Here is a 23,104-nt window from a genome sequence, read left to right on the forward strand (position 1 = left end):
CTGCTTACGGGAGAAACCTTCAGTTTGAGTCACTCTCTAGGACAGTGAGTGGTTTGTAAGTGGCCCACTGTGGACTCCCCAATCACTGCACCCTCAAACCCTTTTATATTAATTTGGATATAGGATTCTACAGAGTTTTAGAACATACATCTTTAAACTTTGAGAATTAAATGTTGAAGGCTAGAGATGACCCTCCTTCAGACTGTTGTGAGCCAACCTGTAAATACTTCTGAGGCTTCAGAATTGGGAATGGAGGCAACATTTAAAGGTTCCTTTTTAAATGTCTTTGTCTTTCATTTGCTTGTCTCGGTTGTCCTGTTTTTTTGTTTTTTTTTTGTCTTACTCTCTTCTCTGGGCCCTTGGATACTTTGTTGGTAAATACGCATCTTACACTAATTCAGGAGAGGAAAAGCGGGCTGTGACAGATTCACAAATTCCTCTCAAAATCGTATCCCTTTTACTACGCTCATTATGTCTGTGTCTGTAAAGATTCTGCTTGAAGATGAGTGACGTCACTTGTCCTTGTTGCTCTTTTTCAGAAGCTGTTTCCAAAGCAGCATCAACTAAAAGTGAATCACAAGAAGAGGTGCTACAGATTTTTAATATAGACACTCACACGAGCAAGCAGCTGCGGCATTTTAAATTTTTGTCCGTGTCCTTCATGTCTCAGCTCCTGGCTTCTAATAATTTTATCAGAAAGGTGATGTGTTCTTTTAAATGTGTTTATGACAAGATGATTTTGCTTTTTCTAAAGGAACTATCTTTTAAACTAGTAAAAATAGATTGGCAAATATGAAAACATGAGGCATGCCTTTAAAGATAATAGAAAAAAATCAGGGGTGCCTGGGTGATTCAGTTGGTTAAGCGTCCAACTTCGGCTCAGGTTGTGATCTCACGGTTCTAGCCCCACATCGGGCTCTGTGCTGACAGCTCAGAGCCTGGAGCCTGCTTCGGATTCTGTGTGTGTCTCTCTCTCTGCCCCTGCCCTGCTCATGCTCTCTCTCTGCCTCAAAAAGAAATAGAACATTAAAAAAAAAAAAAAGATAATAGGAAAAAAACAGAGCGTACCTGAACCATTTGGCATGATCTGGTGAGGCTGTACATGTATCAACCCTGCGACTCAATAATTCCATCTCAAGTGGTACACAGGCATATTGCACGTTTTACTGGGCTTCGCAGATAGTGTGCGTTTTACAAATCGCAGGCCTGTAGTAACTCTGCATCAGGCAAGTCTCCCAGCACCATTTTTTCAGTAGCAGTTGATCATTTCATGTCTCTCTGTCACCAGATTTTTTCATTATATCTGTTACGGTGATCTGTGGTAACTGATTATGACTTGCTGAGAGCTCCGATGGTGGTTAACATTTTTAGCAATAAGGTATTTTTTAAGGTACATAACATGGGTACTTTTTTTTTTTTTTGATATAATGCTATTGCACATGTAATAGGCTATAGTTAGTGTAAATACAACTTTTTTTTAAAGTTTGTTTTGAGAGAGAGAGAGCGCGAGTCGGGGAGGGGCAGAGAGAGAGAGGGAGAGAGAGAATCCCAAGCAGGCTCCATAATGTCAGCTCAGAGCCCAACGCGGGGCTCGAATCCACGAACTGTGAGATCATGACCTGAGTTGAAGTCTTACACTTAACTGACTAAGCTACCCAGGTGCCACTAAATGTAACTTTTGTATGCACTGGGAAACCGAAAAACTTATTTGACTTGCTTTATTGTGATACTCTGTTTATTGTGGTGGTCTTGAACCGAACCTGCAGTGTCTTCAAGGTATGCCTGTATACCCAGCAGAATGTATGAGCATAGGCACTAAAAGACGTCTACAAGAACGTTCATAAAAGCAGTATTTGTGGTAGCCCAGAACTAGCAACAAGCCAAGTGTGTATCAACAGTGGAGTGGATAAAGGGTCTGTCATCAAAAATGGACATGAGTGAATCTCGTAATGTTGAAAGAAGATAGGCAGACGCAAAAGAATATACCCTATGATTCTAGTTGTATAAACTTTAAAAACAGGCAGAACAAATCTAGGGTTGTAGAAGTAAGGACAGTGTTTACCTTTGGGAAGGAGGGAATAAGCAATAATGAGGGTCCAATAGAGGAAGGATTCTGGAATGCTTAGAAGAGGCTTTAATAGGCTCTTTTCCTTACCTGAATATAATGAGCTCTATATGTGTGATTTGTATGCCTTCCTGTTTGTGTGTTAAACTTTAAACAGAGAACAAGGAAATACAGAAAATGAAGACCTAAAGAAACAGACAAGGATCAGGAACATCAGAATGGTTGAACATTAATAAGAAAGTCTGAGTTGTGGTCTCCTGTGTGAGCAGGTCAACGGGAAACCATGTGATCATTGAAGTATTTGTAGAAAAATAACGTAATAAATTCAGTACTTATGATTTAAGGAAAAATCCTCTTAGCAACCAAGATAGATGGGAACTTCCTAATGAAGTTCTGGCCTAATGAAGATACCAGAAACTGCTTTACATCACCTTTCATAATGAGACAGATTTTATAAAGTCTGGAACAAGGATATCCTGTCATTGTTTCTATTCAGCAAAAGAACGATGTGTAAGAATCCGAAAACAATCAGCAAACTCCTAGAACAAATGATTCGTTCAGGTAGCTTGCTTGATAGGGATTAGTGTAGACCCTGCTCTGTCTCAAGTGAGCTTGCCAAGGACAGTGGTGGTGCCAGATCAGTCAGGGGGGTCAGTGTGACCGCGTCCGGTCTGTCTAGACACATACCCTGTGCACATGGAAGAAATGCTTTCATGTGGAAGGGGCATTACAGAGGAGTTAGGAAAAGAGAACGGTCCAGTTACTAGAATGGGCTTCATTTGTTTTCCATGTGGGGAAAGACTGGCCTCATACCACATACAAAAGACAATCTTAGGTAGGTTAAAAAATTACTTCAGTGTGATTTTAGGTAGATTAAAAAATTACTCTTTCAGTGTGGAAAGGAACACTTAGAAGGAAATGAGAACATTGTTACCAGAGGAACACAGAGGAATTTCTGTAAAAGTGCATTTCAACAAAAAGCCACCATAAACAAAATGAAAAGAAAGCCACAGACATAAATTAAAAAGTATCAGTTCCTATGAGAACATCTGGCAAAGAACATGAATTCACAACAAATGGCTAATGTTAACATACAACAAGGTGACCTCTCTAGTAAGGAAGGGAATTGCAGATTAAATGCGATGCCACTGTGATGTCCTATCAAACTGGCAAAAGTTTAAAAGCCCTTAATAGCAGGAAGTGGCAAGGCTGCGGGGACACAGTGATTTGTGTACCCCACTGTGGGTTAGGTCTCCGGATAGCCGCTTCAGAAAGCGAGCAATCAGCGGTCTCCAGTCAGGTTGGAGATGCGCATCTCTTGTGATCTAGCCGTTCCCTTTCTGGGGTATATGCTCTACAGAAAAGTGCCTGCTTGTTCAAGGAAACATATAAAAATGTTCTTTTCTAATGTCTTCACTGACAGAAAAATGGACGTAAACTAAACATCCATAGTAAACAGATGGATGAGCAGATATGCCATGGTGTGTACCGTGATGTATGCAAGGAGTGTTAAATGAACACTAAAACGACATACATCTCTGTAGATAGATCTCAGAACTCTGATACTCCCAGAAAAGCATGTTGCTGCCTGTGGCGTAGACTCTGACATTTAACGGCAGGTTCAAGTTTGTGGGGCTGGGGGCACTTAACCAAGGGAAGGGATGAGAGAGGTAGGGATTACGCTGGCATCTGTAACGTTCATAATGTCACGCAGTTAGCTAGGAGCTAATGGAAGCATTTCATAAAATTAGTGGGTAAACGAGTGTAGATGGCTGTATTTTTCTGAATCTTTCTAGTACTTATAGAAATCACAGGTATCTATAGAGTATAATCACTCTGTGAGTAGAATAACGAAAGGGACTAGAGTTACTACAGTTTGATGGGGAAGGTCTCAACCTGATTAAATTGTACGGTCAGAAAACGGTCCCTGGGAGGTTTGAATTGAATAGTCTTACGGATGAGTTTCACTGTATATACTTCAAATGATTTTTTTTTATTTCTAGCTTGCATACTGCTCTGATGATGTTTTCTTTAAAAATTAGGTGGTTGAAAGTGGTGGTCCTCAGGTTTTAAAAGGCCTTGAACAGAGGTATGTTACTTTTTAAATTTTTTTAAAAATTTTTATTTGGAAATAATTTCCAACTTTTTAACAAAATGCTGGAAGAATAGTGGACAAAACTCTCATATAAGCCTCCTTTGTTTTAGGTTGCTAGAAACAGTTCTTGGCTATATTAATGCTGTAGCACAGTCCATGGAGAAAAATGCAGACAAGCTAACTGTGAAGTTTTGGCGGGCACTGCTTAGTAAAGCTTACGACATGTTAGATAAGGTAGGCTTCCATTTCTCCCCATCCACTGTGTTTTGCTGGTTTTATGTCATCGTGAAACTATTTGACAGAAAGTTTTACTTTAGGAATAAACTTAGTGATAGTTTTTCTTACCATAATGCAGCTCACATTTTTCTCGGAAAAGAGTCTCTTGATGGCTGGAGATAAATTCATCTGAAAATGATTATTTACCTGCAAATTATGAGAGCATGTGCTTCACTAAAAAGATACTTTAAGATTGAGTCATCTAATACTGTATAATATTCTACTTTATGTAGTGGAATAGAAGAAAAATAGCTCTTTAGGTAGAGTATGTGGGATATTAGAAATATCACTGGCCTTGACATTAGGATCACTGTTCAAAATCTAGCTATAAGACTTTGAGCAGTTCACTTAGTCTTAGCATCGGCGTTTCTTGTTTGTTTGCTTCTTTTGTTTCCCTTTTAAATGTGGTTAGTAATGTCTACCTGAAAGGTTAGTGTAAGAAGTTAAAAGGGCATAAACTGCCTGGAACCTAGAAGGTATGCAGCAAATAGAAATCAGTCTTAATCTGAATGGATCTTCCCTTTTTAAAATTTTTTTTGTTCAATGTAAAACTACTGTCTAGGTCAATGCCTTGCTGCCCACGGAAACCTTCATAGCTGTGATCAGAGGGCTGCTGGGTAACCCGCTGCCATCTGTCCGCCGGAAAGCACTGGATCTTTTGAACAACAAGCTACAGCAGCATACATCCTGGAAAAAGACCATTGTAAGTGAAGACTGTCCGTCATACCCACTCACCACTCTGGTTTATCAAAGAGCTGTATTTTAACTCCCTTGAGTTTGTCACTTCCCTGAGTGCTACGATTTAAATAAGTATAGTAGTATTTGAATATGATGCCAGTAGATGTGTTTCTAAAATGTGATGTTAATTCTAATAGGAATTGGGATAAGAGTTCTTAGAATGGACTCACAGCCTAATAGAGTTGTTGCTAATTTGGACCCTACGTTGTCTTAGCTTTAGCATGATCCAATCCTCTTTTACTCCACACCAGTGGATGCATTACGTAAATACGTCCCAAATGGGTCACAAGCACATATGCTGGCTCAGTGGTGAAGAAGGCAGATAGGGAAACAGTTGCTTGTGTATAATTGTGTGGCACAGGGCCTCAGGCAGTCGCAAGCAGTAAAAAATGGAAAAGACGGACTAGTATGTTTTTTCTGCAGCTCTAATGATTTAAAATTTTTGGCTGACCTCTTCAGGTTTATCGTTTCCTAAAACTGGTTCCAGTCCTTTTGGCCATTGTGCAGCATAAAAAAAAGACGGAAGAACAAGCAATAAACAGACAGACAGCTTTATATACTCTAAAGCTTTTATGTAAGAATTTTGGTGCAGAAAATCCAGAGCCTTTTGTCCCCGTGCTGAGCGCTGCTGTGAAACTGATTGCACCAGAAACAAAAGAAGAGAAGAATGTCTTGGGAAGTGCCCTGCTGTGCGTGGCAGAGGTGACCTCCACCCTGGAGGCGCTGGCCATCCCTCAGCTTCCCAGGTATGCTGATTAGGACCTGGAACAGGAGCCATCATGTGGGGTTTCTGGTACAAATTGAAAGATAATACCTTAGCAATTTTTGGGTTTTGTTGTTTTTTTTTTTTTTTTTTTTTTTTTTTTTGCCTCTCAGTAGAGGTTACATAAGATTAGATTTGTTAAAGATTTAATTTTTTCTTCAAACTAAAAACCACTAATTAAAAACTTTCTAATTTCCTTTATGATGTTTGTTGCCTTCCACTTTTCACTCCCCCTTGGCCAGCTGTAACTAGGAAGCAAGGGGTGAAGCCCCGCGATGGGTGTTCCATCTGTTTGGGCAAAAGCTGCCTCGTGCAGCCCAGGTTCAGAGTTGAATGCTCCTGACTTTCCCCCTTGGCTTTGGTATTTTCTAGCTGTGCAGCCCTGGGCAGGTTACTTGGTCTGTTAGAGCTTTGCCATCTCTAAAACTGAGACCAGACCGACTTCATGGGATTCCGGTGGGGGGTGCACGTAAGGCTTTTTGCACAGCGCCTAACACGTAGCAAGCATTAAATTGAAAGTCCCTGTTGTTTTTTAAAATGACTGACTATTGCTACTGGGAGGTTTCTTGCTCTGAGTCTCATAAAATGTGTAGACACGTTTTGTCGGCTGTGACATAGCATGATGTAGCGGGCACAGTTATTAGGAGTTTTGCATAGTGACTTCTCCATTCTCTGTTCTTAAAGTTACTCTAAAACTCTTGCTTTTTTATATCTAGCCTGATGCCATCATTGCTGACAACAATGAAAAACACCAGTGAGCTGGTTTCCGGTGAGGTCTATCTGCTTAGTGCTTTGGCGGCCCTGCAGAAGGTTGTGGAGACCCTCCCCCATTTCATCAGCCCTTACCTAGAAGGTGTCCTGTCCCAGGTGAGCCACAGTACCTCAACATGCTATGCCCGTTTTCTCTCCCATCATCCCTCCTGCTTGGTCATGACGTTGAAATGGTCATCGCTTTCTTCTTATAAGGCTCATCTCTTTTTTGATTTTGCAGAATGTGTTTTATTGCCTTTCTCTCCCCTCCATGAGATCGTTCGTGTTGGGCTGGAGCTGCCTTTTATTACTTGTAGAAACTTGTGTGTCCTATTTGCTTCTAATGTAAAGGGTTTTTTCATCCTAAGGTGTCTTTCAAAATCAGAATCCCTCTATTGCTGTTCAGTGGTTACTTGGCACATGGGCAGTGGGCAAGGGGCATTTCTAACTGACAGTGCCCCAGAACGATCCTCACTCTGTTCTGTTGTACTGGTCATTTGCCATTATGAGGTTAGGAGCTTCAACTGCCATGATGAAAATAATTTAGCTGATTCACACACTCTTGTAGCCAGGGCTTGAAGGTAGACTTTTTATAGAAAGGGACCCCTACATCTGAGGAGGTTTGTAGATAGATTTTTTAGCAAGAACAAACACACTTGACTCTTCTCATGGTCTCTGGATTCCTGTCCTCTTTAAAAACAAAAAACCCATCAGTCTGAGTGCTCTGTGTTCTTCTGCCTTCCACCATTTACCTGCATCCCTGACTCCACTTGGGGAAGAGGCATCTGTTCATTTGTATCTACAGATGTTCAAGACTGCTTTGAAAGGAATTCTGTCAAGCGATAGTGCTCCGAGCTTTCCCCAGCCGCTAGCCTCTGGGTTGACTTCTGTAAGTGTGCAGACATTGTCCGTGAGTTCTCATACTGGCTTTGGTCATGGTTTCTGTATTCCTATAGGTGGTTCATTTGGAGAAAATCACTGGTGGAATGGGTTCTGCCTCACAAGCTAATGTCCGCATCACGTCCCTTAAAAAGACACTGGCTACCACACTGTCACCCCGAGTCTTACTGCCAGCGATCAACAAAACGTACAAACAAATTGAGAAGAACTGGAAGGTTAGATCATACTGGGTTTTAGACTTTGGAGAGGGGAGATGTGGTACTGAAATTTCTAAGTTTTCACTTAAAGAAGAGGATGGTTATTTAATTGATAAACACACTAATGAAGTCGGAATATTTAAAATTGGCATGTGTCTTTACTGTGTTACTGGTAGAAGCACATGCGTCCATTTATGAGCATCTTGCAAGAGCACATTGGGGTCATGAAGAAGGAAGAGCTCACCTCCCATCAGGCTCCACTAACCGTGTTTTTTCTGGAAGCCCTGGACTTCCGAGCACAGCACTCTGAAGTAAGCTTATTTCCACTTCCCCAGATCCTAAAGTTATCTACTTGTTTAAGAGCCAGAGAAAAATCTAGCTGTGTAATCTGTTTTACTTGCCAAAGTTATTTAGAGCTACATGTTAGTAATCTGGCTAATCTTCTGTTTTTCAGGATGATCTGGAGGAAATTGGAAAGACTGAAAATTGTATCATTGACTGTCTAGTAGCCATGGTGGTGAAACTTTCTGAAGTCACGTTCAGGCCCTTGTTCTTTAAAGTAAGCTTGCTCCTTCCACGTCTCCTTTGTACCCATACATAAATGTTACAAGATATGTAGAACAAACTGATATTACTTTATCTTTTTAGCTGTTTGATTGGGCTAAAACAGAGGATGCCCCGAAGGACAGACTTTTGACATTTTACAACTTGGCAGATAACATTGCTGAAAAACTTAAAGGACTTTTTACTCTGTTCGCTGGCCACTTGGTGAAGCCTTTTGCTGACACCTTGAACCAGGTGAACATCTCCAAAACAGGTTGGTAGCTGACTCCAGTCGATGCCTTTGCTCTGTGTACCTTACACAAGGCACAGTAGGTACAGTAAGCATAAGGAGGGTGAAGGTTTTACTTCATAATCAGTCAGTAGGCATTGAAGTCTTGACTTGAGCAGAATGAAAACATGTTAATAACAATTGACTCACTTAGAAGTAAAAGTAAGGTAAATGGTATGTGCTACTCTAAGTTATTGGAAGTAACTTTAAAATGTTAAGATTGGTGTTTTCTTTACTGCTAATAAGCTACCCACTTGATAAGTGGTAATTTAACTTGCCAAACTAAGTGATCTAAACTGAGAATCTTGACTCCTACAGAAGGAGCCACTTACCCGAGAGCTGCCCATTTTATGTCTTCATCCTGATTTTCTGTATTGTTTTAGAAATATTCTTCTGACTGTAGTGTTAATAGTGATTTGAATTTAAACATTGGAGGTTAAATTGTGAAAATCAACTGTTTTTTCACTTTTACTCTTCCCATCTACAGATGAAGCGTTTTTTGACTCTGACAATGACCCTGAAAAGTGCTGCTTGCTATTGCAGTTTATTTTGAACTGTTTATATAAAATCTTCCTTTTTGATACTCAGCATTTTCTCAGTAAAGAGAGAGCAGAAGCCTTGATGATGCCCCTGGTGGACCAGGTAACCACATGGAACCCATCTTTTTGACAAACGATGAGGAAATTGCCATCACTGTTAAATTTTTTGTTAATTTTATTTAAATCCAAGTTCGTTAACATATAGTGTAATAAGGTTTCAGTAGAATTTAGCGATTCATCACTTATATACAACACCCAGTGCTCATCCCAACAAGTGCCCTCCTCAGTGCCCATCACCCATGTAGCCCATCCCTAACCCTCTTTCCCTCCAGCAACCTTCAGTTTGTTCTCTGTATTTAAAAGTCTCTTATGGTTTGCATCCCTGTTTTTATCTTGTTCTTCCTTCTCTTCCCGTGTTCATCTGTTGTGTTTCTTAAATTACACATGGAGGTGAAATCATATGATACTTACCTTTCTCTGACTTCTTCCGCTTAGCATGATACTCTCTAGTTCTATCCACGTTATTGCAAATGGCAAGATTTCATTCTTTTTGATTCACTGTTAAAGTTTTACTAGGTTTATATCTACTAAAATTAGAGCTTGCTGGGCTTTCTTCTCCAGGCTTTTTTTTTAATGAAATTTTTATTTCAAAATTTTTTTATTTTTAATGTACAGAACTTATCCTCATAGTGGCATACACCAGGTTTTACTTTTGAAGGTTTCAAATGGAAGGCAGGATATAAGGACTCATGGTTAGATTTTTAATTTTCTAAAATTGGATTTATTGAGAATGTTTTAGGACTGGGCCGCCATCTGGAAGAAAGCCTCTCAGCTGTTCTCCTGGAGGGAGGGGTGACGCTAAGGGCCATGACAGTCTGCCTCAGCTCCAAAAGGTGGTAAATTTGCTCTAGAGAGTGTTAGAATTACACACCTGGTCATCGAGCCTGCTGATATGAAAGAGTAAACAAGTTTATTTATACATTGGGAATTTTTCAGACAGAAAACTTGTTGCTCAGAGTCCCTGTCTCCCTCATAGCTAGAAAACAGGCTGGGAGGAGAAGAACGGTTCCAGGAGCGAGTGACAAAGCACCTCATCCCGTGCATAGCGCAGTTTTCCGTGGCCGTGGCAGACGACTCTCTTTGGAAACCACTGAACTACCAGATTCTGCTAAAGACGAGAGACTCCTCACCCAAGGTGGGCGCTGTGGTCGACAGGCACTGAAGCTGCGTGCGTTCCCCATATAAACCAAACAGTCCCAAAGAGGTCGTGGCTGTAGGCCCATGGTAAACTAGCTGCTTGTCTTCTAGGACCGGAGGTTGCTCTTTTGGGCAGAAGTTTGAGCCTGAGAAATGTTTGGTTTTTACTTAAAGGCTATTTATAAATAATAGAAGTCCTCTCCCCCACCCCCACGGTGTGTTAGACGCAAGTAGTGACATATTTAAATGTCTTTGTGCTCCCAGAGACTGTCTTTCAGTCTGTTCACAGAACATTCCTTTGAGCTAGAGCAATGGATTATCTCCGTCATGTGTATCAGGCTTAGGATTTTGTGAAATAATGGAAAATAAGGAGTGGTGGACACTCACTCACGTGGGCGAGGATGAACGAAGTTACAGTCCCCTGCCTGTGTCTCCATTTCCAGTCACCAGTTCTCAGTCTAATTAGCATACGAGAACCTCAGTGAATAAAGCAGACCGAAGCAGAATTTTGTCAAAAGATTTGTTACTTGAAACATACAACATTTATTACAGGAGAGAACAATGAGGCTATTTTCATGAACCCCCAGATTTTACATTGTAGGTTCTTACAAGCTTATAGCATTAAATTTGTCTTAATGTTTTGTTTTGAATGTACAATATCAAAAAAAGTCTGGCTTGAACATAGGTAGTTCATAGGCTTTTTAAAGAAATCATTTTGCTTTATCCAAGTATTTTTAATCGTCCAAAACCAGAAAGAGGATTAGTACAGCTTTTGTTTCAAAGTGAACCACTAACAGAGCCAGACCGCTGCTTGCATTCCGTAGACCAGAAATATGAAATAGAGAATATATGAATTAGGTATATGAAATAGGAAAAGAGACACACCCAGACTTTTTTTAAGTTCCCAGATCAGGAAGTCACGATACATTATTTTTAATTCCGTGCTGAATGCCCGGCCCCTCCCACCACTGTAGTTGGGAGGGAGGGGTCCTGCCTGAGAGGGCCAGGCGGCCTCATCGCCCAGCCCAGCAAGCCCATGAGCTTCAGTGCACGTAAACTTGATGACATACTTGAGTCTGTGTGTGCCTTTTTGATTGTTGTTTTTAAAGGAAAATGTTAGAAAAAGGTACTCACATTAAGCCCTGCAGTACTGTAAGACACTTTAGAAAACACTGGTTCGTATAAGGTTGCCCGTATTATAAACAGACCCCAAGTTGTTAAATAAATTGGTGTTCTGAGATGGAAGTGGAGTGGACAGAGGGGGAACCAGTTCGTTTAAAAAGTCGGAGCCTGTCTCAAGTTAGACAGTTGTGAGATGTAAATGTAGCAATGCTAGTCCTGGGCAGGGGAGGGGGGGAGGGGTTAAATCCTCTTTCTTTACCTTTTTCTCTCTTTCAGGTTCGATTTGCTGCTCTGATTACAGTATTAGCACTGGCTGAAAAACTACAGGAGAATTACCTTGTCTTGCTGCCAGAGTCCATTCCTTTCTTAGCTGAATTGATGGAAGGTAATTCCTAAACTAGTAAGAAATAATGGCAGTAAACTTCTGTGAAAATGTGCCCAGTGATCATGGAAATTTGGATAGAACCCCATCCTCTGCCTCCTCCACATCTCACACTGCAGACAGGAGGCGGGGTGCTCGTTTCGAGTAGGGTTGAGAGACCGTATTAGGTGGCTACCCCACGATCATCTGAAACTTGTCTACAAGGAAATCTCCACCACCTTTACTTTTGCATTTATTGATGTTTCTCATTATCCTCATACATTTATGTGATTATTCTAGTCCCCGTAGATTTACTGTGTCAGAAGTGCCAATAAGATCACAGTAGATTAGCTGCCTGTTAATACCAGCCGACGTTTCCTCCATGCTCTGCCTGGAGGATCTCATTCAGTCCTCACGATGTGTGTGCCATCATCCCTGTTTTATAAAGGAAGAAACTGGAGGCTTTCAAAGGATTTTGATAAACTAACAAAGTGAGTGTGACGGGTAGAACAGGCGTTCAGGCCAGGTTTGCAGAGTTCTGGGCGTGGCGAACGCCCTGCCACCAGGCCGCACGAATCAGCAGGGGTGAGGAGGCAAGCAGACAAGCGCTCGTCTACAAGTACATGCCCCCGGTGTGTCTTGCGGCCTAGAGCAGGGGCGTCACTAGAAGTTGGGATTCCCACTGTGTACCGCTCTTTCGGGGGCTGCAAGGAGGGTGCCGTGCTTTCTGCTTCGTGGGCAGGTTTCATTTCCGTCCTTTGAACGGTGGCCAGATGATGCAAGAGCTAAAGAATTAGACTAACGATAACTGAGGCAGTTTTCATTCTTGTGTTTAGATGAATGTGAAGAAGTGGAGCGTCAGTGCCAGAGGACCGTCCAGCAGCTGGAGGCCGTACTGGGGGAGCCACTCCAGAGCTACTTCTAAGACTCTGGGTTTCGGGGCTTTCTTACTCTGTTCAGAGGTTGGATTTATTCATGTTTTTATTTGTGGGTGTTTGGTACCATATTACTTTTGGTGCCCTCACCCCTGCGCGGACTTCTGTATGAAACCAGCTGGCGTGCCGCCCTCCCGCCCCTTGTACGGAACTGCAGTAAGAGTAAACGATGCCTATTTTTTATACAGACTGCTGTTTGTCTCAGCATTTGTCACAGTCATTTCTGATTGATGTTATTGATATCACAGACCTGGTGAATTTTAGCACTCAAAGGTAAAAGCACCTCATCTTTAGACAGTTAAAGCCTTAACTTTTCCCATAAAGGGATTACCTTACGTACGTGGTATCCATGTTGGATTTCATTCAAGGTAGCTCTTCGAGAAAGTGACAGTTACTCAGCACCAATGCTTTGGACTAGAAAGCTATTTGGAATACTTTTCACATTTTGGGTAGATGATACTTCAGCCATAATTTTTGTGCGTGGCCACAGTGGGAATTAGTTCTGGAATGCATTTTCTACTTAGGACTAGGATTGTCTTCTGTACCCTTCAGTCTTTGGTGGGGGCAGAGGCAATAGGCTCTCAGATCCCACAGATAGAAAAGGCCCAGAAACACTAGGTGGCATGGCTCCTCCAGAATTAGAAATGGCCACACTTCCCCTGATGGTAATTCAAGAATTACTTGTATGAGAAAGTATCGAATTTTTTTTTCAAACTTTATAATATAGTTTTGTCTTTTTTTTTGTTTACTTTTGAGAGAGACAGACACAGAGTGTGAGTGGAAGAGGGTCAGAGAGAGAGGGAGACCCAGAATCTGAAGCAGGCTCCGGGCTCCAAGCTGTCAGCACAGAGCCCAGTGCAGGATCGAACTCACGAATGAGATCATGACCTGAGCCAAAGTCGGACGCTTAACCGACTGAGCCACCCAGGCGCGTTGGAACTTTCAAGTTTTCTAATCCCTGATGTCATGGTGAAAGTGAAGGCTCAAATAAACTACCTTCAATAAAGACAGATTTGTCTAATTTGTGCCTTAAAAATAAGTTTAAAATATCTAAGAACTATCCCCTGGTTTTAGTTTGAAAGCCTTTGTTCTAATTTATTACAGAAATTTCATGCCAAATTGTGACAAAGAAGCAAAAGGCTGAATTGTAGTTGTAGAGATATAGCTTGCTAGGAATGCGTACTCCCTTTTAAAAAATGTTTTGATAAGATTAATCAGTAAAATGCTAATAGCTTCTTTTCAAATCACATCTTATTGTTTTGTATTGTTTCTGTCAAAGAATCAATCTTACGTCTTAGTAACAGCTCCACGTAAAACAAAAAGTGAAGTATGTTTAAGAATTAGAGGAAACAATGTATGTGGGGCTTTTTTCCTGAGGGGCCTATAGTCTCCATCTGAGTCACGCCCTCTGATGTTTTACATGAAGGAAAAAAAAAATTCTTTCTTCTTTTCTTTCTTCAATTCTCCCAATGAAAGCTGGGACCCCACTCCACCCTGCCGTGAGCTTGGCAAGATGTAACATGATAAATTAACATGAATAGAAAAGAATCACGTGCCAGAATCTTCTACACTGAGTACTTTTAAAAAATCAGGTTGGTAGTGGTGTTCTTTTCAGTATATGGGTACAAATAATATCTAACCAAAATCTGTAATGAAAATAGTCCTAAACCCTGGCAGCATATTCGGCGTAGCAATTTGACATGATAAAATGATCAAACTAATTTAACTTTTTTACCTCCCCACTCCCAAGCCTTTGAAATTTCCTGTGACAAGATCTGACCTGTAAGAATTCTATAAAGAACTTCTGCCAACTCACTTCAAAGAATGAAAAAATTACAGAAATGCAACAATTTAACTTGCTGATACAGGTTTGATTTTAATCACTTAAAGTAGAACAATGTTTTGATCTGGCTTGTTGATGAGGGACTAATCTTTAGAAGAGCAGAGAAGTGGGGTTTGTTTGCATGCAGACAAGCAACAGATTTTTACACTGCTGCTCTCTACCTCATTGGTCTCGGTGTATTTTATTTTTTGATAGTGTGTGCCTATTTCATGAACAATCATTAAATCTAATCTTGACAATTGCTTTGTTACACCCATAAACGTTTTACAGATTGAAATCATCTACCTTAAACTTTCTAGTGGAGTGCGTGTAGACCTCTAACTCCAAGTGCAAGTCCTGTAAGCATTTACTGGTATAGACATCCATGGCCTTCAGATTGACATCAACTTAACTTTCATGCCATTTGTTTTTGTTTTGGTGCGTTTTTTTGACTTTGCGCTGTGTCCGGATATCATAGTGTTATTTCTTTGGCAATGCTTATAGCTAGCAGAGCTAGATATTTATCATGTTAAAGAAAACTGCCAAATGTAAGGGCAACGTCGATCCTTTCAGTTACGGGATATGATCGAACTCTGGTTACGAAAGCAATAGCTAGGGAAGGAATAGTGTCTCGTAAATTCGTGCCTAGGTGACTTAACAGTTGAGTAATCCTTTTAAGTCTCTGGTTACTTTATACGATTAATGCCTATAGAAAAATTGGTGACACGAGGGCAGAGCCCAAAAGATTCTGAGCTCAAGAGGGAGCAGAGTGGTATTATGTTCCACCGTATACACATATCCCCAGCTTCTAGCGCAGTGCTGGCAGGAAATAAGTACTCAGTGTGTTAGCTACTGTATTACTAGATACTTATTGAATCTGAATCGCATTTAAAAAAGGAAGTCAAGGTGGGAGAGAGAACAGAAAGGCCTGAATAATGGCTGTCAGTTGTTGTTGCCTTGAATTTCCTTACCCTGTGGCTAGACAAAGCCACGCTGCTGCGTGGCAAGACTGAGAACACCTAGGAGGACTTTGTTATGCAAGCTCATTTTAACAATATAGATAAACAATAATAGTGAGATGCACTTTAACAAGGCCAGTGTCACATAAGCCATTTTGTATTTCAGTTTTTGTAGCAAGCGTGTCGGCTACCAGCTTCTGACTTCCAGTAAGTGAATATCTCCATCAATTTCCAGCGTGTCAATATTGCTGAGCTCTTTAAATCTGTGTTTGTACTCCAGGCTGTGTACACCATTTACGGCAACCTTGAATTCTCTAACATCACAATAAATTATCATCTGGAAGGAAAGGACACACAACATTAGTGGCTTCCCTCGGTTTAGGCAGTTCTCCCAGCCCGCTGGTGTTAACGGCCCTTCTTACTAAGATTCTAACTACAGTGTATCCAGTAGTGGCACCTTCTGCCTCATCCCACTTGGGGAAGGGACTCTGAGCACGCTTGCAGCTTCACGCTGTCCCCGGGGCCTGAGGCCTGCCTTCCCTCAGCACCCTCCATCCACCGCACCTTCTCCCAGCGAAATGGGAAGTCGTTCCCTCCCCACACCCCTCTCCCCTCCCCGTGTCTGGGAACCGTAATGACGTAGGAAAACAGCCATCTTGACCCTTACAGAGGAGCTGACTGCGAGTAACAGGCTAGAAACCAAGGGACCTGGATCACGACTCTTCGGCCTTAAACCACAGGGTCTTAGACAAATGCCACAGTAGAGAATTTCAGAGCTTTTAGGGCACTCGCCGGGACTGCACAGCCGCGTGGCAACCTTGACTCCATTTCCACCCCAGCTCCGCACATCGTGGTCTCCCATCTGTGTCTCAAGCTCTGGGATTCTGTGGCTCTCTGGAGCAACTGGCCTTCTGGCAGAGTGAGTTCACGTCCGTGGCCAGTGGCAGCCTTCTGTGCTAGCCTTTCAGAGCGGTCTCTGCCTAACACAAACCCGTGAACATCAAAAGAAACTACAGTCCTTTTAAATCACTTTGACACGCCAGCCTCACACTTCCCGCTGCGGCCTGGCCACCACGCTACCGTGTATTCTCCAGCCACACCGCAAAGCCCAGTCTGGTGAACCTGCACCACGAAGCTTCTGAAGAGCAGCTCGGCCTGCCTCGCACCTGGCTCCACCCCCGGGGGCCAGACGGAGGCAGAATCTGAATCTGCAGAGAAACAGATTATTTATTCTGCTCTGACTGGTGATAGATGGCTGCCGGGGGCGATTCCTTGGCTAAAACAGTGAACGGACAGAAACAGGCTCTAGGTCTATGTAGAGAACCGAGGAAAATACCAGTAACTGGAATCACATTATCCTCACAACAGTGCTGGAAATCCCAGTTTCAACCAGGCGGAAGGGACCTTTGGTAACGTACATTTAACAGAAATCTCAAGAGAACACAAAACAACGGCCTCACGCCCAGAAGGGAAAACAAGCTGGCATCAGAGGCACGTAGTGGGAAGGTCCGTCAGTCACCAACACCGTACGACACAGCAGGTGCGGCGCCCTGCATTACCGATGGAAAAGAAGGGCACGCGGCCTGGAAGATGCACTCCTGCAGAACAGATACCATAACCATGTGCAAAAGACAGTCCCAAAACCCCCCACAACTATCTGATGTTACAGAACAGCTCGTAAGAACATGATCTGATTAAAACAAACAAAACGCACAGATGAAGTTACAAGACAAAGGTATTTTTTAAATGAGTAGCTGGAACTGATAAATGAATTTGAAACAACAGGGAACAGAAGATAACTGGTTAAAATCAAAGTAATGGCATAATGGGAAAATCCAAGGATCTCAATAAAAGCATATTAAAAAGGCAGGAGTCTGAAGCAGAGAAAAATCGATCACTACAGAAACTTAAAAATAATCCAACACGAGGTAATGACTGTTCCTGAGGTAGAAAACTAAGGAAAAGATTTTAAAGGAATTTTTGTCCTTTTCCATTTTAATCCAGTAGCAAACATGGATGGGGCCCAGATCAAAAAGCAGGTTAGTCACTGGTTTCCTGTCACCAACCACAAGGATCCGCTTCCTTCTGGAGCAGTCACTTCTGTCTCCCTCCAGTGAGCCCCAAGTGGCCTCTTATACCTGGATTCTTGCCAAGCCGACAAACCCCTGTGCTGCCCTCCCCACCTCCAGTGACTTGTTCAAATCATCCCCTCCATCTGGAAAACCCACCTTTAACTTCACCCTCCTGCATGCCTCTGACTTCCAAACCAGTATCCGCAATTTCCAGGGACCCTCCTATGATGAGGTCACAACTGTTACCCCACATACCGGAACTTAGGAATACACATTCATGTCCAGCTGCTGTCTTTTATTCAGTCTTGGTGTTCCTGCTTTTTAACAACTGGTTTTGATGAGTGCTCAAAAACTCAACCTACTGGTCCAGAGCAAGTGACAGTTTTAAAATGTAGAAGCAGGACCCTAAATCAGTGACCCTAAATGACCATGGGAGGCAGTACGTCACCTCAACTAGTGATTGAACCTAGCCAGCCACCCAGCGTCCGCGTCAAAGAAACTACTGTCTGCTCAGCATCCAGAAACGTTTTCGGAAAGGTTGTGTCACCATAATATTCACACGTTTGGGGGACCCGGGACAGTATGTCCTCAAGTCACACGACATGAGGGGCCCTAAAAAAGTTACCTGACCTTCGAGTTCCAGGGTCTAAACATCTCTTTCCTTGAATATATTCAAACAGGACAAACTCCCCGTAAGAAAGGACTGCCACCTAAAGCTACCTATAACCAAGACGGCACGCGACGGAGAGTGCAGGCAGTCTTCTAGTTCCTGTGTGCTCATGTACACAGGAGATTGTCCTAAACGTGTTTTTCCAGTCCTGAGGCAAGGCTCCTGTTAAAACTCCTATTCCTCAAATTCCTATGAACTAATATGGGCCACACAATAAGAATCCCAGGGCAAATAATACAGTATTCTGCTGGCTGTGCCATTTAGACTGATTGTATTTTGAATGCCCCTTTTATAATGCAGTCTCCACGTAAACAAAAACTACGTGCTACCTCCACATATTAAGCTAGGACTTGACGTAAGTAGACCATTTATCCCACCCCTCCTCCCAAGATTCTTTTTCCTGTCCCATAAGATCATCTTACCTCAAAGTACATCCCGGGACTAAATGGGAAAGAGGTAATATTTCTCTCTTCTTCTCCCCAGGACTCGTGAAGAAAAGAATTTCTTACAAATGCTTTAATATTCAGGCGTGGGTTCAAGTGGAGAGCAATATCCTTGGATTTTCCTGATATTAGGTCAACATTAAAGCTTTTGAGAGAATAAAAAAAAAACCCTAATTAACCAAGTAGAAGGAAGTGCAGTTTCTGCCATTTTAACAATCAGAATTGAACTCTGATCACAACACAAAACACATGTATGCACACAGACAGGAATGCAGATGAGGTAAAATTTTAAATTCAGTTATCGCTCCACTGGTGTAAATACATTCTTTGCAAGATAAAAATATAAAAAAATTTATAGTTTTTTAGCCTCAGTGTTGAGGCCACAGGTCTGGTTGGGAAGCAGCTGAAGAGCAAGTAAACCGCACGCCTGTTACTTTAGGCTGCAGGGGGATGGGGTCCTCGCAAGTGTTCTGTTCTCGGAAATGTACTATTTTCTAGGAAATAGCTAATTTCAAGCTTTCAGAAGTCTGAACATCTCTAGGAAAGGTCGTTAAGTCACATGCGGTGAGGGGCCCTAACCAACGTTATCTGACCTCTCAGCTGCCCTGGAGTTCTACAAGGCAGGCGGGGGTGGGGACAAAAATGCCACCCTCTTGTCTGGCCGCAAAAAGCCTAGCTCAGAACACTGGGCCTGAGTCCTGGTTCTGCCCCAACCAGCCGTAGACAGTCTGGTTAGCGGCGTGACCTTGAAGCTCTTGCTCTGATGGTCTCGGCTTCCAGGTGAGGACTGGGACACGGCTCCCGCCTGTCCCACAAGACTGGCTGGGGTCTAAGGCAACAAGAGAGACACGTGCAAACTCTTCGCACCATTATTGGTAACAACGGTACTGACCCTTTGGCATTTGTATTCACTTCTCCTTTAATGACGACAGTTCGTCCAGGGCCCATCGAGGAGTTCAACCTCGCAACGAATGGCAGAGTCTGTAAAGAGACCACAGTCGGCACCAGGAAGCCTGCAGAAAGGGGTCTCGTGGGACAACTGTCCAAAGACACGTTTTAACGTTTAAAGGCCGTGACCCTGTAAAACCCCAGTGGTCGGCGCCGCCTGGCTCATGGCAGAGACTCGCCGAAAACGGTTCACGCGATGAAATGGGTTAACGGGACACGGGACCTGCCTGCGCTGGGGACTGCAGCTGGGCCACACGTCCTGCCTGAGGGGAGGCGTTAAGGAAGCACACTCCTGGCTCAGAGACTACGCCCGGCCAACTCTTATCTGTCCAGGATCAGCACAGAAGTGCAAAGTGGCGCCTGTGGGTTTCTACTGAGGGTGGAAGTTACATATACCAGCTAATTAAAACTTAATTTGTTAAACAGAATTAAGAAAATTTTTGGCTCTTCAAACCTTTGACAAACAGTTGGTAGGTAGTATTTTGGCGCAAGTCAAACTGTGATTGGCAGTCGAACCTTTGCTCTTGGTGCAGACAGTTCTGGGTACGATTTTAGAAATGTCTCCTCTATTACTAGGCTGTTGGGGAAACAGTTCTGCAATAAGGTGTGGAAAAAATGAAGCTGGCTTCCAAGGTTTAAACTATTCATTTCCTGGGCGATTCTAGAAAACATTCCATATATTATAACCTAGGCAAAAATACTTACAAACTGTGATGTGCCAGACTTTTGTACCTATTGGAAGAGAAAGTCAAAATGAAGACATTTGAAAGGGAAAAATTTTAACACGAGCAGTCAGATCTTACTGGTTGAAATGGCCAGAACCCGGGGTAGTAGCACCCGCTTGGCCTTGGATGTGACACACAGCGAGCGGCCTATGCTGACAGGTGTGGTATCGGGCTGTGAAGGGTGCTCAGGCTGGGAACAGGGTCTGATAGTCCTATAGTCCTAGGACCACACATGAACTTTACACATGTTTTACTTGTTCTTTCCAAGGGGCTCCCAAAATGCTGAGATTATATTCTCTGAGGTCACATGCTCTGAGATCAGTAAGATGTAACTTTTTCTATTAATGACAAAGACTCAGTGTTTAGACTGTACTTGTTCCTACAGGGGAGAAGATACATGTGGAAGTTTGCTTCCCAATGTGCTGACTGTGTTCAACATTTATAAATACTGTGAGACAGTTTACTCAACAGTTAAGAGAGAGGTTTTTTACAGAAGAACGGTAGGTGGTGGTCACAGACACTGATGGCTCAACCATCTGCAAAACTTCCAGTGCCTGGTCCCACAGAAGTAGATGCCTTAGTCTGCAAATGATTACTCCAACCTTCTTGATATTAAAAACAATTTTTCACAAGTTAAAAACATAACTTTGGGGGGCGCCTGGATGGCTCAGTCGGTTAAGCGTCCGACTTCGGCTCTGGTCATGATCTCACGGTTCGTGAGTTCAAGCTCCATGTCAGGATCTGTGCTGACAGCTCAGAGCCTGGAGCCTGCTTCAGATTCTGTGTTTCCCTCTCTCTCTGCCCCTCCCCAGCTTGGCGTCTCTCTGTCTCTCTCAAAAATGAACACTAAAAAAAAAAATTTTTTTTAACATAACTTTTAAAAATTCAGCCTGCCTGCCACCTGATTTACTTGACAACTAAAAGAACATTTTTAAACTGGTGGTTATTTAAAAGATTGAATATTTACATTTTCTTTACTTATCTCTGTCAGTTCCAGAGTAGACGTCTGGGTACTTCTTAAATCCTAAAGATAAGATTAATTTTTGACATCCGTCAGAATTCTAAATATAACCTCCCTGACATCTCAAAAAGAATTACAAATAGTGTTAAACGTGAAAATAGGCTTGAGAATCATGATCCAAAAATGCACTTAACATTAGTGTCCTTTGCCCCCTTACCAGATGGGCAGACCTCAAAGAGCCTAAGAACGAGTGTCAAGAGGAATGTGACAAATGGGCACAACTGCTGAGACTGCACACTGCTAGAATCTTCTTGAAGGGCAAGCTAGCGGTATCTGTCATAACTTAAAATGCAAATACCCTCTCAGTACATTCCGCTTCTAGGAAGTGATCTCAGGAGAAATCCTCCACTGTTCTCCTGTGTCAGGGAATTAGCCCCTGTTCCAAAGGGTTTTGTTTTGTAATTACTGTTGGGGTTTTTTATTGTTGTTGTCAGAACCATACTAGATTTAAGATCCTACAGACATTAGAGCGCTAAATGGCGCACTACTAGTCTGAAAGCTTTGTTTCTAGGAAATCAACATACTCATGATGGAGACATTTATAGTATTTTTATCTTAAAGGAAGATGTTAATTAAAGATACGTGCTACCATTTCATCAGAAAACATCATCAAAGACCCCAAGCTATGGAAGGGTACTCACCGAGCTGAAGCTAAAACCAACTGAGTGAATATTCACTTTGCCATAAATGCCCAGAGTGTCTATCTTCCCCGGGCTAATCCTGTGGGCATAGAGCAGGATATGTTTCCCATTTACCGCCACCTAGATGGACACAGAACACCCCGCCACCCCCAGAAAAAAAAAGTTAATACGTTAACGTGTCCAAATTTAAATCCCGTTTCCTTGGGTTTCATTTTATACCTCTTCCCCCAGGTCTGCACATCACACGTCTGATCAAACTGTGACTGAAAGCATCCATAACACTAGCAGTGGTTCTTAACTTCCTTTGAGCTCTGATCTGATTAGTCACCATGGGCCCTCTCCCTCCACACCAATTAGGCATTCATGAATATATTGCATGCATGTGTGCACCTACGCGTGTACACGAGGCATCCGGGGTTCAGAGGTTCCCCGGATGCCCTAGGCCTGTGAGCTCAGGTTAGCAATCCGCCCGGCAAGCCTGCCCACCTGCTCTCCTTGAGGACCACACTCCAAGGAAGAGGACGCTGCACGTGGCAGGCTTTCAGTAAATATTTGTTGAATCCTGAATGAACGGACATGGGCAAGCTACTCAATTTATCTGCGATTCCTGCTTAGAGCAGGACAAAGCTCTTCCTGAAGAAAGGGCTGCTGTTGTGATCAAGTCACTCCCGTGAGTGCCCGCAGCACATTGCCTGACGGCAACCCACTCCCTGTCCCTCCCTCCCAAATAGGGAATGTCGGGAAAACAAGCAGGATACGAAACGGTCTCGGACCTCAAGGAGCTTAAAATCCCCTTGGCACGTAAAATAAACACAGGAAAACGCACAACAGGACAGGAACAAGAGTTTTCGAGAAGGATACAGGTACAGGCGCCCAAGAAGCCGGGGAAGGGAGGGGAGAATGGAGTCCGCGCCCGAGATGGGGAGGTTTTCACGCTAAATTGTGCGAATCTCTCTCTAGTCTGGGGGGCTCGAGGTTCTACGGCGCTTGCAGGCAGGTGCATCCAAAGCTCTAGGGCTTTCCATCACACGTA

General features: G+C 42.8%; 2 protein-coding genes across 11 annotated transcripts in view; one reads left to right on the forward strand and one right to left on the reverse strand.

The window, feature by feature from the left end:
- The window catches only part of HEATR1 (HEAT repeat containing 1), a 52,090-nt gene extending 36,795 nt beyond the window's left edge, over positions 1 to 15,295 (forward strand). Inside the window, exons 32-45 of the mRNA XM_049646097.1 lie at positions 540 to 700; positions 4,108 to 4,154; positions 4,271 to 4,394; positions 4,999 to 5,139; positions 5,634 to 5,920; positions 6,654 to 6,804; positions 7,644 to 7,802; positions 7,961 to 8,095; positions 8,239 to 8,343; positions 8,433 to 8,601; positions 9,104 to 9,258; positions 10,192 to 10,350; positions 11,751 to 11,859; positions 12,672 to 15,295. Of these exons, the coding sequence (XP_049502054.1) occupies positions 540 to 700; positions 4,108 to 4,154; positions 4,271 to 4,394; positions 4,999 to 5,139; positions 5,634 to 5,920; positions 6,654 to 6,804; positions 7,644 to 7,802; positions 7,961 to 8,095; positions 8,239 to 8,343; positions 8,433 to 8,601; positions 9,104 to 9,258; positions 10,192 to 10,350; positions 11,751 to 11,859; positions 12,672 to 12,760 (1,991 nt within the window). The 3' untranslated portion in view covers positions 12,761 to 15,295. The remainder of the gene's footprint in view (positions 1 to 539; positions 701 to 4,107; positions 4,155 to 4,270; positions 4,395 to 4,998; positions 5,140 to 5,633; positions 5,921 to 6,653; positions 6,805 to 7,643; positions 7,803 to 7,960; positions 8,096 to 8,238; positions 8,344 to 8,432; positions 8,602 to 9,103; positions 9,259 to 10,191; positions 10,351 to 11,750; positions 11,860 to 12,671) is intronic.
- A 397-nt stretch (positions 15,296 to 15,692) lies between these two features.
- The window catches only part of LGALS8 (galectin 8), a 34,373-nt gene continuing 26,961 nt past the window's right edge, over positions 15,693 to 23,104 (reverse strand). For 7 of the 10 annotated variants that reach the window (XM_049646109.1, XM_049646116.1, XM_049646111.1 and 4 more), the window contains 7 exons: positions 22,072 to 22,191; positions 21,377 to 21,433; positions 20,390 to 20,416; positions 20,139 to 20,261; positions 19,629 to 19,717; positions 18,716 to 18,881; positions 15,693 to 15,888 (listed from right to left, as the gene is read on the reverse strand). In XM_049646109.1, the coding sequence (XP_049502066.1) occupies positions 15,739 to 15,888; positions 18,716 to 18,881; positions 19,629 to 19,717; positions 20,139 to 20,261; positions 20,390 to 20,416; positions 21,377 to 21,433; positions 22,072 to 22,191 (732 nt within the window). In that variant the 3' untranslated portion in view covers positions 15,693 to 15,738. The remainder of the gene's footprint in view (positions 15,889 to 18,715; positions 18,882 to 19,628; positions 19,718 to 20,138; positions 20,262 to 20,389; positions 20,417 to 21,376; positions 21,434 to 22,071; positions 22,192 to 23,104) is intronic. The other 3 variants (XM_049646115.1, XM_049646117.1, XM_049646118.1) reach the window with 3 other exon arrangements.

Source organism: Panthera uncia, chromosome D2 (genome assembly GCF_023721935.1).
Source record: "Panthera uncia isolate 11264 chromosome D2, Puncia_PCG_1.0, whole genome shotgun sequence".
Taxonomy (NCBI): domain Eukaryota; kingdom Metazoa; phylum Chordata; class Mammalia; order Carnivora; family Felidae; genus Panthera; species Panthera uncia.